The 15,438-nt window shown below is 36.0% G+C and overlaps 2 protein-coding genes across 2 annotated transcripts; both read left to right on the top strand.

The window, feature by feature from the left end:
* The first annotated feature begins 4,692 nt into the window (after window positions 1–4,692).
* LOC113737005 (putative disease resistance protein RGA4) lies at window positions 4,693–8,091 on the top strand. The gene has a single exon (XM_027264249.2). The coding sequence runs from the start codon at window positions 4,693–4,695 to the stop codon at window positions 8,089–8,091; it is 3,399 nt and encodes a 1,132-aa protein (XP_027120050.2).
* Window positions 8,092–10,892: 2,801 nt separating this feature from the next.
* On the top strand, window positions 10,893–15,209 carry LOC113737006 (2-alkenal reductase (NADP(+)-dependent)). Its single transcript, XM_027264250.2, has 5 exons — window positions 10,893–11,509; window positions 12,650–12,827; window positions 13,473–13,639; window positions 14,316–14,398; window positions 14,719–15,209. The coding sequence occupies exons 1-5, from the start codon at window positions 11,273–11,275 to the stop codon at window positions 15,095–15,097; spliced, it is 1,044 nt and encodes a 347-aa protein (XP_027120051.1). The 5' UTR covers window positions 10,893–11,272; the 3' UTR covers window positions 15,098–15,209.
* The last annotated feature ends 229 nt before the right edge of the window (window positions 15,210–15,438 follow it).

Genomic DNA, 15,438 nt, shown 5'->3' with positions numbered 1-15,438 from the left:
CTGCAGTGTTCAAAGGGTGCCGTTGTTGGTAAAAGATGGCCAAATTTCTTCACTTTCATTGTTTGAAATTTTCAGGTACATATATAACAGGTTGCTTCTCTATATTCTTTCTGATTAATAAAACAAATCTTGGAAAACCATTTTAAGAGTTGTAGTTAAAACTTCAACTCCAGAGGGTTTCTAGTGGTCGTTAGCTCTATTTGGGCTTTCTTTTAATCTAACAAATATAGCAATTTGCTCATTTGAAAACTGGAGAACATAATTATTCTAAAATCATCTTCATAATTAATTAAATACAAAAAAGACTCTTTAGAGGCTGAGCAAATGCAATTGATCCTTAAGTGCAATTTCTAGAAAATAAACATGTGTTGCGCAATAAATTTTGAGTTAAATACCTTAAGCACTTCAAATGTCTGGTTTGATCTGAACTTACGGATTTTTGATGTGATTTCTTAGATCATTGTATCTAAAAGAAGCATGCAATGTAAGATATATGGTTCATTTTGCTAATTTTATTTCTTTGTACTTATCTTTCAAATCATCACAAACATTTTCAAGGCACCAAAAAAAATGAGGAGCAATAAGAAGAATAAAAAGATTTGGGTTTGTTTGTATAGAAGATTATTTGTGAAAAAAATCAGAAAAACTATAATGTTCTTTGTGATGTAATGTATGTGAAACAAAAAAAAAAAAAAAAACCTAACAGAAAGATGATTAAAAAAAAAAAAGTGTTTATGATTCATTTTTTTTGCAAAAAAAAAAAACCAAATTATTGATTGACAAATTAACAAGGAAATAAATTTGGCAAAAATTTTTCTTGAATACCTCCAAATACCTAGCATCATTGGTTTCTTTTTTCCCCACTAAATACATGACAAATATCTAGATTTTGGTCAAAATTTTTTTCAAAAAAAAAAAAGCCACAAAGTCCCCCCCCCCCTTCTTCCCCTCTTCCAATTAATTCTTTCCTTTTCCAATGTTAGGTTTACTTTTTTTTTTTTATCCAATGTTAGGTTTATAGTTCATATAATGTTCTACTCTTAGTTTTTCTAAGCTGCCTAATGTACCTAATGCAGCCGGAGAGAGGTTCTTTGGGTTAAAGCTTAGATTAAATCCTATTTAAGTTGCCTAAAAAAGAAGAAAAAAATAAAATCCTAACCTAAGTGCATAGAAGTCATTCAAAGATTCAGTTCAATTGACAGGTGCCGAACCTGTGCAATAATAATTACTAAAAAGTCCTAATGATATTTTGGCAACATTTCAGCCGTTGGATAAGATTTCTTTGAGTTTATCTATTGAGATCATTCTTCAATCATTCTCGTAGATGATCGATAGACTCGATTTTCAAAATGATGTGACACAATTTGAACCAGCAAATCTTTAAAAATTATGTCTATTTAAGTCTTGGCCCTTCAACAAAGAAAAGAACTGAACTTGGTTATTGGTAATTACGCCTCAGCTTCTTTGTGAGTGGTCCTCTTATCCCATTATATTTTTGTACATTTTTGTATCGAAATTAGTTACCTTTGCCTAAAAAGGAGAAGGTACCCGCTTTCTTGTGTACTTTTTCTCCCTCTGTTGCCTTAGCGGCCCACTTTCTTCTTCTCCTTTAGGAGCATGTGTGTGATTGCATTATCGCCAATTGCACAATGCATCAGCGCAAATACTACAATTAATCAGGGCAACTTGATGCGCAGCATCAGGCTTTAGCGCTGTTTCAAAATTAACACTTGTAGGGTAACATTTATATTGCAAAAACTCAAAAAAAAAAAATTAATTTGTTTTGTCACAAAATATGAGCTCTATGTGAAGTTAAACACAATTCAGAAATCAAAATTTTCACATTATTAAGTATAAAAGGCAATTTTGCAAGTTTGAACTTTGAAGTCAAATAATACTGTTAAGCGCTTAACAAGTACTTTTACGAAAGATTCTACTTTAGAAGGTTCGATATTCACTTTGATGTACTTATAGCATGATTAGTTAGGGAGTTGAACAGTGCTACTTGAAACTATTTGCATATAATCAGTCATTTCAAATTTTCTATTAACATAAGTTTGTAGACTGATTAAGTAAAACCTTACAACATACCATAATATAAAATTTGACCAGATAAGCGAAAATTCATGCGAACATATTGAACCACAAGGACCTCCCACAATATTTCTACCTCAAACATAAGTAGAAATAACATTTTGGGAAGAACTTAAGCCTTATGCTAAACTTTCTTGCTATATTACAACCAGGACAGCAATATTACTGTATCACTTTTTGAATTTTACATACAAATATTGATGTTTTTATCATAAATTAAATGTTTGAAAGTAAAATACTTATAAAGAGCTGATACTTTAAATAGGTAATGCATACTGCATATAGTTTAACATGCAAATAGTTTGTTAATTAGTTAGTTAGTTAATTAGTTAAGCAGTTAATTAGTTAATTAGTTTAACATGCAAATAGTTTGTTAGTTTCGGACAGACAACAGCTTTAGTTAATTGGTTAATTAGATAATTAGTTAATTAAATAATTAGTTAATAGTTAATTAGTTTAACTATTAACTAATTAGATAATTAGTTAAGCAATTGTCAAGCAAATAATAATTGTCAAGCAAGTAAGGGCAAAATTGGAAGAAAATTCTTATCTCACCTCTACAAAAGCTGTCAAGGAGGTTTCTGCAACGAATTATTACTGTTCATGGGAGGTGAATGCAATTTCTAAATCTAGAGGGGAGATCAGTGCAAATATCAGAAATCTCAAGAGAGGTTTCTGCAATTATCCCAAAAAAAAAAAGGGATAATTTCAGAAACCTCCCCTGAGGTTTCTGACAGTCTCAAGGACCTCCCCTGAAGTTCCGAAAATCCCTTATACCTCCCCTAAAACTAAGTAGATAGTTTCAGGTCCAACCCAATTGAGGTGGACAATGAATATAAAATGTGTTTCAGGAGAGAGAAAATAATCAAATTCCATCTCTGCCCTCAAGATTGTCATTAGTGAGGATGTTTATGTTGAAAATTTCAATGGAATCTAGTTCCTTTGAAATTGCGGGGGGTGTATGTGAAACTGATGGAAAAAGGTAAGGCTGTATTGCAAGAAATTGTCTTCTAGTTCATGCCAACGGCTCTCAAAGTAGTTCTTTGTAACGGTAATAAGAAACAGTAGTGTTGCTTTGGAGCTCTATATAATTGCCTACTGAAGTTGCAAGAGAAACCAGTGAATGTTGTTGGGTTGTGACTGAGGTTTCTTCACTGCTAAAATTCGTTGTTGAATAAAAGACCAGCTCTTTATGCCTTTCGTCCATTATACTCACAGAATACCCAAGGTGCCTTAAATAGAAATTTATTTATCGGATAAAATAAATTTAAACCCATTGAATGCCGAAATTAAAATAAAATAAAATAAATTTATTGAATTAAAATAAAAAATTTTTCCAGTTCTAATGAATTTAGAGCCTTAACTGCTAAAATTTGTAGACGCTTTCATTGCAAATTGTAAATCATTTTATAATTTGCAGTTAAATCATTTATATTGAGTACATGGCATTACAGCTGAAGCAAAAGGAAAAATCATGCCAAAATATGGAAGCATCATACGAAACAATGATGGGAAACTGAGGTACATGACCTTGCATTTGTTAAATGCAAGGTACATGACCTCGCATTGAAGGAAAATGGGTACTCTGTAAGTATAATGGACGAAAGCCATAAAGAGCTGGTCTTTTATTCAACAATGGGTTTAAATTTATTTTATCCGATAAATAAAGGGATATTTCCAAAGGGATATTTCCGTATATAAAGGGAATTCAAATTGGGGCTTTAAGTTGGTAGAAATGATCAAGAAGTATTCCCCAAGATTCCGATCCAGAGTATGTTCCCATCCAACAATTAATTAAATAACTATCAAGAACGAAATAATCTTTTAGTTTGATTTTGGTTAAAATTCCCTTTTATGAAAAAGTAGAATAGGAACGGAATAAAAAGGAATAATTCTTTTTTCCTCTATTAACTATCCTTTTTATTCCTCTATAAAATAAAAGAAATTTTTTGGATTCTTTTTTTATTGAATATTAAATATCCCTTTTAGTTTGATGCAATTTTTGGCGCCTTTTCTCTTAGCCCAAATTAGCAATTCATTTTATTATCAAATTCCAGTTAAGTTACTTAATCCTTTCTATTACTCATTTCACTAATTAATTCATGTTATTATCAGAATATATTACTTCAACAGCAGGGATATTTGTGTCAATTCAACGTTTTTCAAGTCATTTTGGGACCCAACAATCTGACAGGGGAGGTATAAGGGATTTTCGGAACTTCAGGGGAGGTCCTTGAGACTGTCAGAAACCTCAGGGGAGGTTTCTGAAATTATCCCAAAAAAAAAAGATAACCTTTTCATACCTAATAATGTGACAATTACAAGGGACCACCGGCTTATATGTGGTCCGTGCGTGCGTGGACAATAATTTCGTGGACGTTAGTTTGGCAACACGTCAGCCGATGGATAAGGTTTCTTTGAGTTTATCTCTTCCCCTTCTTTACTTCACTATTTTTCACATGGTTCAACTACACTCTGTCGCCATTTCATTTACTTCTTTCAGTCCCCCTCCTCAAAGGGCCGTTGACTTCTTTGTTCTTTGCTAATATCACACAGATTAGCGAGCAATTCTTCCTCTCGTAGGAATACAAAAGTGAGATGGCTGATGTTTTGCTTAATATTGTTATAGAGGGAGTTCGGAGTAAGTTAATTTCACTTGTGGCTGAAGAGATCGACATAGTGTGGGGTGTCAAGGAAGATCTTGAAAGTTTAGCTCGAGATCTGGAGATGATTCAAGCTTTGCTTCTTGATGCTGAATGCAAAAATAACAGAAGCAACGCCGTTGATCTTTGGCTTAGAAGGCTCCAGGATGTGTCGTCCGAGGCTGAGTACTTGCTGGACGAGTTTGCATATGAAGTTCTTCGCAAAAAGTTGAAGAAGCGCATGCAAGACCAGGTTCGTAGCTTCTTTTCTGGTTCATATCCGCTCGCATTCCGTTTCAAATTTGCTCACAAGATTAAGAACATGAACTTGAGTATAAAGAAAGTTTATCAGGAAGCGGAAAGGATTGGACTTAGGCCTGTTGAGTTAGTTAACATGTCTAACGATCCCAGAAGTGATCGATCTAGTACTATTGATCCTTTTGTTGATGATTCCAGTATTGTGGGAAGGAGTGAGGAATTGAACAAGGTTGTAAACTTGTTAACTTCTTCAGAGAAGGATGGTAATAACTTATCAGTTATTGGTGTAGTTGGGATGGCTGGTTTGGGCAAGACAACGATTGCTCAGCTAGTCTACAAAAATGAAAAGGTGCTGAGGCATTTTGATCATAAATTGTGGATCCACGTGTCAGAAGATTTCAATGTTGAAAGACTCTTAAATAAGATGGTAGAGTCTCTTACAGGAACCAACCCTAATCTGACAGTTGCAGAGGCAATTGTAGGAAAGCTTAACGAGGTACTTAAAACCAAAAGATTCTTGCTTGTACTGGATGATGTTTGGAATGAAGATGCAGAGAAATGGGATAGAATGAGGAAGTGTCTGCGAGGGATAGGTGGATCGGACGAAAGTAGGATAATCGTGACAACTCGAAACGAGACAGTTGTTTCAATCATGCAAGCATCTTTTCCTTGTCAATTGGGAACACTTTCTGATGGTGATAGCTGGGAATTGTTTGAGAAAATAGCATTTGGTCAAGGTTGTGCAGCAATAAAGACTCCTGAATTGATAAATATAGGAAGAAAAATTGTTGCTAAGTGCGGTGGTGTGCCATTGGCAGTAAAGGCAATAGGAGGTTTGTTGTACTCCAAAAAGGATGAACGTGAGTGGTCAAAAATAGAACATAGTGAAACCTGGACTGCAATGGAAGAAGCTGGAAGTAGAGTCAGATCCGCTATAAAGTTAAGCTACGATCATTTGCCTTCATTGTCGTTGAAACAATGTCTTTTATGTTGTATTATAATGGGAAACGGTGGCTTTATATCAGTGGAAATCATGATACAACTTTGGATGGCACAGGGATTGCTTAATCCTTCCAAGGGAAGTCACCTGGAAATGGAGGATGTTGGAAGTAACTACATGAGTATTTTGTTCCGGACTTCTTTGTTGCAAGTTTACGAGAAGGATGGGTTTGGAAGAACTATAAAATTCACTATTCACGATCTTGTGTATGACTTTGTTCAAGAAGTAGCCAAAGAGTCCATTTTCTTGTTTCCCTCGGCTGAACTTATAACCGGTAGGGAAAGTCTTTTAAAGCTGCGAACTTTGATTTTGAACCTTGCACATGGTTTGCCGATCGTTTGTAAAAGCCTTCGAGTCTTATTTCTTGTTGATGAAGAAGTTAAGGAATTGCCAGCCACGATTGGAAAGTTAAAGCTTTTAAGATATCTTGACATCTCCAGGACTTCAATAACAGAACTCCCAAATCCCATCACACAGTTGTACAATTTGCAAACAATGAGGCTTAGTAATCTGCAACAGCTTCCCAAAAATTTTGGAAATTTGGTTAACCTGAGGCATTTGTGCATTGAAAAAGATGGAATCATCAACGGCAAGCCATGTTTGCTTCCTGATATAGGACAGTTGAGCTCTCTTCAGACGTTGCCTTTCTTCTATGTAAGTCAAGATAAGGGATGTCAAATTGATCAGTTGGGGCATTTGCACAATCTCAGGGGCGACCTCAAGATCTTTGATCTCCAGAATGTTAGCAACCAAGAGGAAGCAATCAAAGCAAAAATATCCACAAAGATAAACCTTGATAGTTTGGAACTTCACTGGGATACTAGGACCAGAGACGAATCCACTGATGAGGATGTCTTGAAAGGTCTTGAACCTCACCCAAATTTGAAAGGTTTCACAATGGAAAACTTTATGGGCCGAAGCCTTCCATCGTGGATGCTGACCACAAGCCATCCTTTGGTCTTTCGCAATCTTGTGAAGATCGTGCTGAGGAACTTCAACAAGTGTCAGCAAATTCCACCACTTGGGCACCTCCCTCACCTCAATATTGTCAACATAATTGGAATGAAAAGTGTAAATTGCATCGGCACTGATTTCTTCGGTTGGAAAAATGTTGATGATGCAAGTAGTAGCAATCCAAGTCGCTTAGCAGGGGATGCTGTGGTTTCATTTCCAGCACTGAAAGAACTAATTCTGGAGGATATGCCTGATTTGAAAGAGTGGTCGGGTTTGATGTGCCACGATTCATCACATTCATTAGTCAAGATATTCCCTTCTTTGGAGATTTTAAAAGTCGAGCTCTGTCCCAAATTGGTAAGCCTGCCAGATGGTGTTTGGCACAACCTTAGATGCATTAAAGAACTATGTATTTCGGGATGCATTAGTTTAAGTCATCTACCAAAGGACGTGGGAGGATTGGCATCTCTTGAGATTCTAAGAGTAATGGATTGCCCCAATCTTGTTTCCATCCCGGATATTCATTCCCTACGATCTCTAGTTGAGCTGAGCCTTGCGGGATGCAACAACTTGCGCTCACTACCAAGTGGAATGGAAGTCTGTACATCAATCAGGTTTTTTGTATTATTGGGGTGCCCTGCTATTCAACCAGAGGATTTGCATCCTTTGTCGAGGAAGATTCAACTAGAAGGATTGGTGCTAGGTGATTTCTCTCATGATCTTGATTATTTCCCCTGGCCCAGCTACACCATTAATCCTTGCAGAGTTACTATTACCGATAATGAGAACAAAGAATTCCAACAACCTTTTGCCTCGTTGCTGTCTCTTATATTAAGTGGTTGGCAAGCAGTCACATCTTTGCCGGAGCAGATTCAGCATCTCTCCAACTTGGCCTTTTTAACGATACATAATTTTGACGGGATTGTGGCTCTGCCAGAGTTCTTGGGTAGCATCCATTCACTCGAAGGACTGGACATTGAAGACTGCAAAAATCTGTTGCATTTGCCTTCTGCTGAGGCAATGCGTCACCTAAGGAAATTGACAATTAAAGAATGTCCACTTCTCAAGGACAGATGCAAGGAAAAGATCGGCCAAGAATGGTACAAGATTGCTCATATTCCAGAAATTCAGCTGCTGCCATGAACATGTGCAATGCATCGCCTCATCTTACTTTGCTTAATACAGCAACTACATGCACGTAAGTTTCAGTTCAATGCTGTTTTTGTGGCTACGTTATATGAAATTTTCCTAGATATAAGTCTCGCTTTTGCATTTCTTGCTGAATTATTGAAAGTCTTCCGACAATATCCATGGCTACTCAAAGCTCTGCTAAAAGTGATTTCCTTACTCTCCACTTTGCTATAGATTGCTTTTAACAAGACGAAAGGTAGAATTTACAACTAATGTATAGATAATGCATTAAACCGCATATTCTAGTTGGTTCAGATTGAATACCGTCCAACCCTTCATCACAAACTTAGTATCCCATCTAATGCTGGTTCATTACATGTCCCTGCTCTAGAAAGAAGTAAAGCCATATATAAGAAAAATATTGAATAAATCCATGACAGACTATCTCAAAGCAAAGATGTGCCAACCTTGAGATTCATATATGTGAGAGCTTCATTTACAATTTCTTGCTTTATTATTTCTCTGTACATACCTCTTCTTTTGTGCATCTGTCAATGAACCATATCAACTTTATCTCTTCTTGTTTTCTGCATGATTAGACGATGGGCACAAGTTAATCTAGAAGTTCAAAGTATAGGAATTGACATGTATGGTAGGATTGGCTGCTGCTTTTCCTCATATGGATCCATGTTAATTATCATATATAATTGGGCAAATTACATTTTACCCCCTTGTGGTTTACCCTTTTTTTACATAACCCCCCTATGGTTTCAAAAGCTATACATAACCCCCTCATGGTTTGGATTAAAGTGTCAAAGTGACGGAAATAGTCACTCGTAACGGAACTTCTAAAAATGTCAAAATTACCCTTATAAATACATGACACATTAACCCCGTATGCTTTTTATATTTTACCATATAACCCCCTTATGGTTTAGTACTTTACCATATAACTCCCTTATGATTTTCAAAATATACACATAACCCCCCTTGGTTAATAAATAATTTTTAACTTTACATAAGGGTAATTTTGACATTTTAAGTGACACCGTTACGAATAATAATTTCCGTTACTTTGACACTTTAATCCAAACCATAAGGGGGTTATGTATAGCTTTTGAAACCACTGGGGGGTTATGTGAAAAAACGCTAAACCACAAGGGGGTAAAGTGGAATTTACCCTATATAATTAGCAATTCCCTGAGCAAATTTTTGCTTTGTGCTCTGTAACTGAACCTTACAAAGCTTGATTTCTCCAGAAGAACCTGAATCTCGAGTGCATTATGTTTGTAAATTCTTTATTCTTGGATGATTTTGTTACTTGCTAAAAGCTATAACAAACACTGAAACTTTCTTTTCCAGCACCAGCAAGGGCAGAAAGCACATCTCCAAGACGATAAGATTGTTGTATTTTGTCTTTTGGACCTCTCTTGATGCCGGTCAGTTGGATGCCTGGTGCAAGTGTTGCTGCTCCTATCTGCCTCGGTTGTCTTCTTGGGATTCTTTGCTTTTCGTTTCTTACTTCTTTAATTGTACTTTCTCATTTCCTTTTCCTTATTTTGTATCCTATATTACTGCTTCTTGAATTTGTATCCTACATTGGTGCTTCTTGAATGTTACATATTATATCTTGGTCATGTTTCCCTTTCTTTTGATTATTGTTTTCCCCTATCTTTTTCTTATTTTTGTCTACCATGATATGATATACGCAGTAGATAAACAAAAACTTAAAGAAGAAAATCACATACAACCAGGGATGGAATTGAAAATTTTGCTTTGAGAGGGGCACCTTTCAATTTCACGCACATGAAAAATTTGAAGTTTAAGACAAAAGTTTTGTGAACATTTTTGTGGGGGCAAAGAGTTTAATTTATAGAAGAAATCTTTTAAAAAAAAAAAAAACTCTTAAAATTTTAAGGACTTGGGAGAGAGGGCAGGTGACTCCACCCTGTTCCACTTTGGTTTCATCCTTGTGTAAAAAAAAAAAAAAAAATCAACGTTGTTAATTTCGGACTAAATAGTGATTCGACTAAATTATTAGATCAGAGATCAACTAAAAAAAAAAAAATCAACGTTGTTAATTTCGGACTAAATAGTGATTCGACTAAATTATTAGATCAGAGATCAACTAGTCGAATCGATCGAACCGTTCTCAAAAACTCGCTGACCCACGATTGTGTTTTATATAATTTTGTCCGACTATTATACGTATTCAATTTTTTTATAGAGAGGGCAGGTGATTCCATCCTGTTTCACTTTGGTTTTGTCCTTGTGTAAAAAAAAAAATCAATATTGTTAATTTCGGACCGAACAGCGATTCAGCTAAATTATTGGATCAGAGATCAACTGGTCGGATGAATCGAACCGTTCTCAAAAATTCGCTGACCCACAATTGTGTTTTATATTCGATTGTTGCACGTATTCAAATTTTTGACATACAAATACATTTTAATGTTATACTAAATATATGTCAAGTATTGCATTCATATACACGACTATTGAATATATGTCAACTATTTAATTCATATGCATCACTTTTAATCTGAGTATAATAATATAATGTAATTATATATCAAATAATGTAAAAAAATACTATAATCGGGTTGAACCACCCACAACCGGAACTGCATTAGATCCATATACGATAGAGTAATCATAGCAGCCTAATGTCATTCCCTCTTATGTCCATTGCTTTTGCTATTAAGCTAATGGTCCTGTCTTTTTTTTTTTTTGGTATCCGGACTTTCAATCCGACTAATGATCCTGTCAATACATCACTTTAAAACTTCAGAAATAACCCACAAATAGCCCACAATCCAAGCTTCAGAAAGTCATGCAAAACTTCTTCTTTCCACTCCTATTTGGTAATTCATCTCTTTTGCACCTCTGCATCATATTGCAAAATCAGCTGGCCAATAATCCAATTTTACCTGACTTACCAAAGTTTCATAGGGAACCGTCTTTTTAGCTAAAGTACAAGATATCAATGCTGGCTTTATCATTTATGATAAAACAAACAAAATGCCAAATAATCAAACCTATAAGTTAAACAACAAAACAAAAGCAAGAATCCGCTTTTAATCGACCCATTGCACATTTCAGTCTCCATTTCCAAAGAGATAAAAAAAACCCACCAATATTTAGTTCAGAGAAGAAAAGGGTTGTTCTCTTCTTGGGGAGAGGATTTCAGAAAATGGCAGAGGAAGAAGTGAGCAATAAGCACGTTATACTGAAGAATTATGTGAGTGGCTTCCCAAAAGAGAGTGATATGGAGGTGAAAACGACTGCTTTGAAGTTGAAGCTTCCAGATGGCGGCGATTATTCAGGGGCAATCTTGGTGAAGAATCTGTATTTGTCTTGTGATCCTTATATGAGATCCCGCATGCGCAAGCTTGAAGGTCATTATGCTGAGGCCTACACTCCTGGCTCTGTAAGTCAGTTTCTGTGAACATTTGTACGTTTTGTGTTTCTCTCTTCTTTTCCTTTGTTCTTTTTTTTATTGGTTTAAACTGGAGTGGTTAATGGATGTTTAATCAGTACATGCAATTGTAGTGCTAAAGAGAGAGTGACAATTGGATTTCCGGACCTTTTTTTCTTATTTTTTAGGAGTCATGTAGAATTTTTATGTAGAGATAGTCTGCATGAGTGGAAATTCGAATTTTTTATTTGTGAATTTTATTGTATGTTGCTTAATTGGTGTTAATCTTAACATCTGCGGTTTGCTCGCTTTTATGGTTGATTTTGAAGTATTCACTTGACTCTGAAGTCATGAAACAGTCAAAAGTTTTTATTTTTGTACAGTTAAATAAGATCATATGAGAATTCTGACTTGCATGTGTATATCTAGAGTATGTAATTATGTTTGACCTGGTTAGCGGTTAACCTTGATTCATCTTTCTGTGAAGAAATGAAACTCAAAAGTAGATTGAAACCAAGATGTTCAGGAATTTCATTCTTTTTTCTGTTCTTTTATTTTTTTGATAAAATAAATCTGGTGGTCCAGAGCATGTGGGACTTTATGGTTTTCTGCATCTCATGGAAAATGATGGGCAAAAATATTCAGAGAACAGTTTGTTCAGTGTTGGAGTAAGTTAACTATTTGAGAATCTCCAGAGTATTAATTTAAGAGAAGGATGCACTTTGATTTATAACTCTACATGACAGTAGAAAGCATTATAACTCCAAAGAGTAATGTTGACAATGTGTAGTGATACTATCTCTTCTTTCTTGTTTCACAAAGAACATTCACTGGTTGCCTGATTATGCATTTTTTTTCAGTACACATGTCAAAGAATTCAATTTGGAAACATTTCTCTATGTTTTCCACAATGGCTTTGCCTATTATTTGGCTGGAGAACCAATGGATTGAAGTTGGTTTTTTCGCTGTTCATTGTTACTTATTGCAGTCCCATAAATGGTTGTCTACTTGAGATAAGTCCCATGACTTTGGATATAACATAATAGGTGTAATACATGTAGTTGTTTATGGTGCAATTGAAGGGGCAGAAGTTTTACTTTTCATGAGTAGACTCAAGTCAAATTCATAACTTGATACTGATTCACTTTGTAGCCCATAGTGGGTCTTGGAGTGGCTAGAGTTTTGGAGTCAAACAATCCAAAATTCAACAAGGGTGATCTGCTGTGGGGATTGACTCGCTGGGAAGAATACAGTGTAATTGCTGATCCAGAGACTCGCTTTAAAATTCACAACACTGATGTGCCTCTGTCCTACTACACAGGAATCCTCGGTCAGTGCCTCTGTCTGATTAGGTTTCCATTACAGTACACCAGTATCAAAGTTACTTCCTTTTCTTATTGGAGATTTCCAGCATTGGATGTTCGTTATCTTTAAAGGCTTTGTGTGGAACTTTAGTAAGCTTTAGCAGTCTGATTGAAGCACTTTACAGTTGTTTACTATGGTAGGAATGGGATATACCTCCTTTATGTATAGTGAGCTGTACATGATGTAAGATCTGCTCTTAAGGGAACTGTCATCAGAGAGTGATCAGGAATTAGGTCCATGTGTTAATTGCTCGAGTCTTTTATTTATGAATAGTTTCACTTCTTCCTTGAACCTCTTTATCCGATTTAGATGCTACTACAATGCCATATGCTTGTATCTCTTGCCACCACCTGATGCTAATTTTTCTGGAGCTGATCTTCTATGTTTTTACCATTACTGGTGTTTCTAACGTTACCTTATTTGGAATTTCTGGGACATTCTTCAAGGATGGGACAGAGAAACATGTTTTATTTACCTCAAGCAACTGAATGTGGCTGCAGAACCTTTTACTTTGATGCTTCCAGTGTTATATCCCTACCAGTTTGCCATCGTGGCTCCTAATTTTTTTAAGACCTCCCCCCCCTCTTCAATTGTTCTGCTTTGCTAACAGGTATGCCTGGCATGACTGCTTATGCTGGTTTTTTTGAGATTTGTTCTCCGAAGAAGGGAGAGCGTGTATTCATTTCAGCGGCTTCTGGAGCTGTTGGTCAGCTTGTTGGACAATTTGCAAAGGCTTTTGGTTGTTATGTTGTTGGAAGTGCTGGAACCAAAGAAAAGGTAATCTCTTAAGACATCTGCATGGTCAATTTTCCTCTTTTTTGGGTTCAAGAAAGCAAGCCCGCACTTTGTTAGCTGCCATTTAGATCATTGGAAACCTTGTATCAGTTTCAGTGAGAACCTTATTCATGTTTCTGTTGAAATGGATTAATATAAGATTGTGTGAGTATCTTCTAGATAAACTGAATGTTGAGTCCTTTTTCTTTTCTACCATAGACTTTCTTTGCGTACAAATTGCGAACCTTCAATTCTATAAAGAATGCTGATGGTCATTACAGGGCAGTCTTGGTGAAAGCTACTCTGAACTGATTATTAGTAGCTTATTCTAACCATTCCATATCTGAAGGCAGTCAAGCATTTCATATTGTTTGGATCATCTATTGTCTGATTCCAGTGCTAGTTGTACCTATGCTTCATGAAGCAGCATATATTCAGATAGCATCCATTGAGCATCTAATGATCTGCTGTACCAAAAACAAGAAAGGAAAAATAAATAAATTCACCCTTCTTACTCCAGGCATCTTGCATGATTAGCCTGAATAATGTTTGCAAGGGGAACTTTTACTTCATATTTGTCTGTTAGAACAAACACTGAGGATTCTTAAAGCTAGCCACATGATATCACTGTATGCCTATTGTTTCTTCTCTCATCCTGCTTTATCTTGTTTCTTTAAAGGTTGACTTGTTGAAGAACAAGTTTGGTTTTGATGAAGCTTTCAACTACAAAGAAGAGCAAGATCTAAATGCGGCTTTAAAAAGGTCAGTCCTAATATACTGGCTGAAAAGTTTAGATTTTAAAATCTACTTTCTGACTCCCCAAGGCAGTTTGTTCTGAGTGGCAGGGCATTCACTTAAATGAACTGTGTATATGTGTCACCTGGTACATGTGTACCTTGAGCTCGAAGCACACTTCTCCAAGTTATCAACATTCAATGCAGATCTTAATTTGCCAGCATTCATTCTTTTCTTGCATGTCATGTTGGCGCATTAGAGGAGGATGATTCTGTCACAGTCAGTTTCTTACTTTGGACTGCTCAAAGTAAATCAGCATTCCTGACTTTCTATCTTTTTTCCCTTAGGTACTTTCCAGATGGCATTGACATTTACTTTGAGAATGTCGGAGGAAAGATGCTTGATGCCGTGCTTCTCAACATGAGAGTCCACGGTCGCATTGCTGTTTGCGGATTGATCTCACAATATAACCTTGAGCAGCATGAAGGCATTCACAATCTCTTCTGCCTGATCACTAAGCGAATTAAAATGGAAGGATTTTTGGTGTTCGATTACTATCATCTCTATCCAAAATTTCTGGATATGGTTCTACCCCAGATAAAAGAAGGGAAGATAGCATATGTGGAAGACATAGCTGAAGGCCTTGAGAATGCCCCAAGTGCCCTGATAGGACTCTTCTCAGGTCGCAACGTTGGGAAGCAGGTTGTGGTGGTTGCTCGTGAATAATGTGAAACCTATTCAAGTCTCTGTCAAGTTTACTTTCTTTGGTCTTCTCTAATAATAGACAAGAATCTTTGATGATTTTGTTGTTCAAAATAACATCATTTCAGTTGTCTAATTACGTCTACCTTTGATTTGCTAAATGCTCATGTAACACCTAAACACAGTTTTGCAACAATGGAGAAAAGGATGGTTACATTAACAAAACTAAGTTGCTGGTAAAATTCCCCTTCAACAAGACGAAGTTGGATGACTATTGCACAGCCAAGAAATTGCAATATCAACTATCTCAAAAGTCAAATGCTGGTCCATTCATTATTTGATTCAGTGAGTTTAATGTGATCTAT

Source organism: Coffea arabica, chromosome 3e (genome assembly GCF_036785885.1).
Source record: "Coffea arabica cultivar ET-39 chromosome 3e, Coffea Arabica ET-39 HiFi, whole genome shotgun sequence".
NCBI lineage: Eukaryota > Viridiplantae > Streptophyta > Magnoliopsida > Gentianales > Rubiaceae > Coffea > Coffea arabica.
The sequence above is the reverse complement of the archived record's forward strand: the minus strand, read 5'-3'. Positions and strand labels throughout refer to the sequence as shown.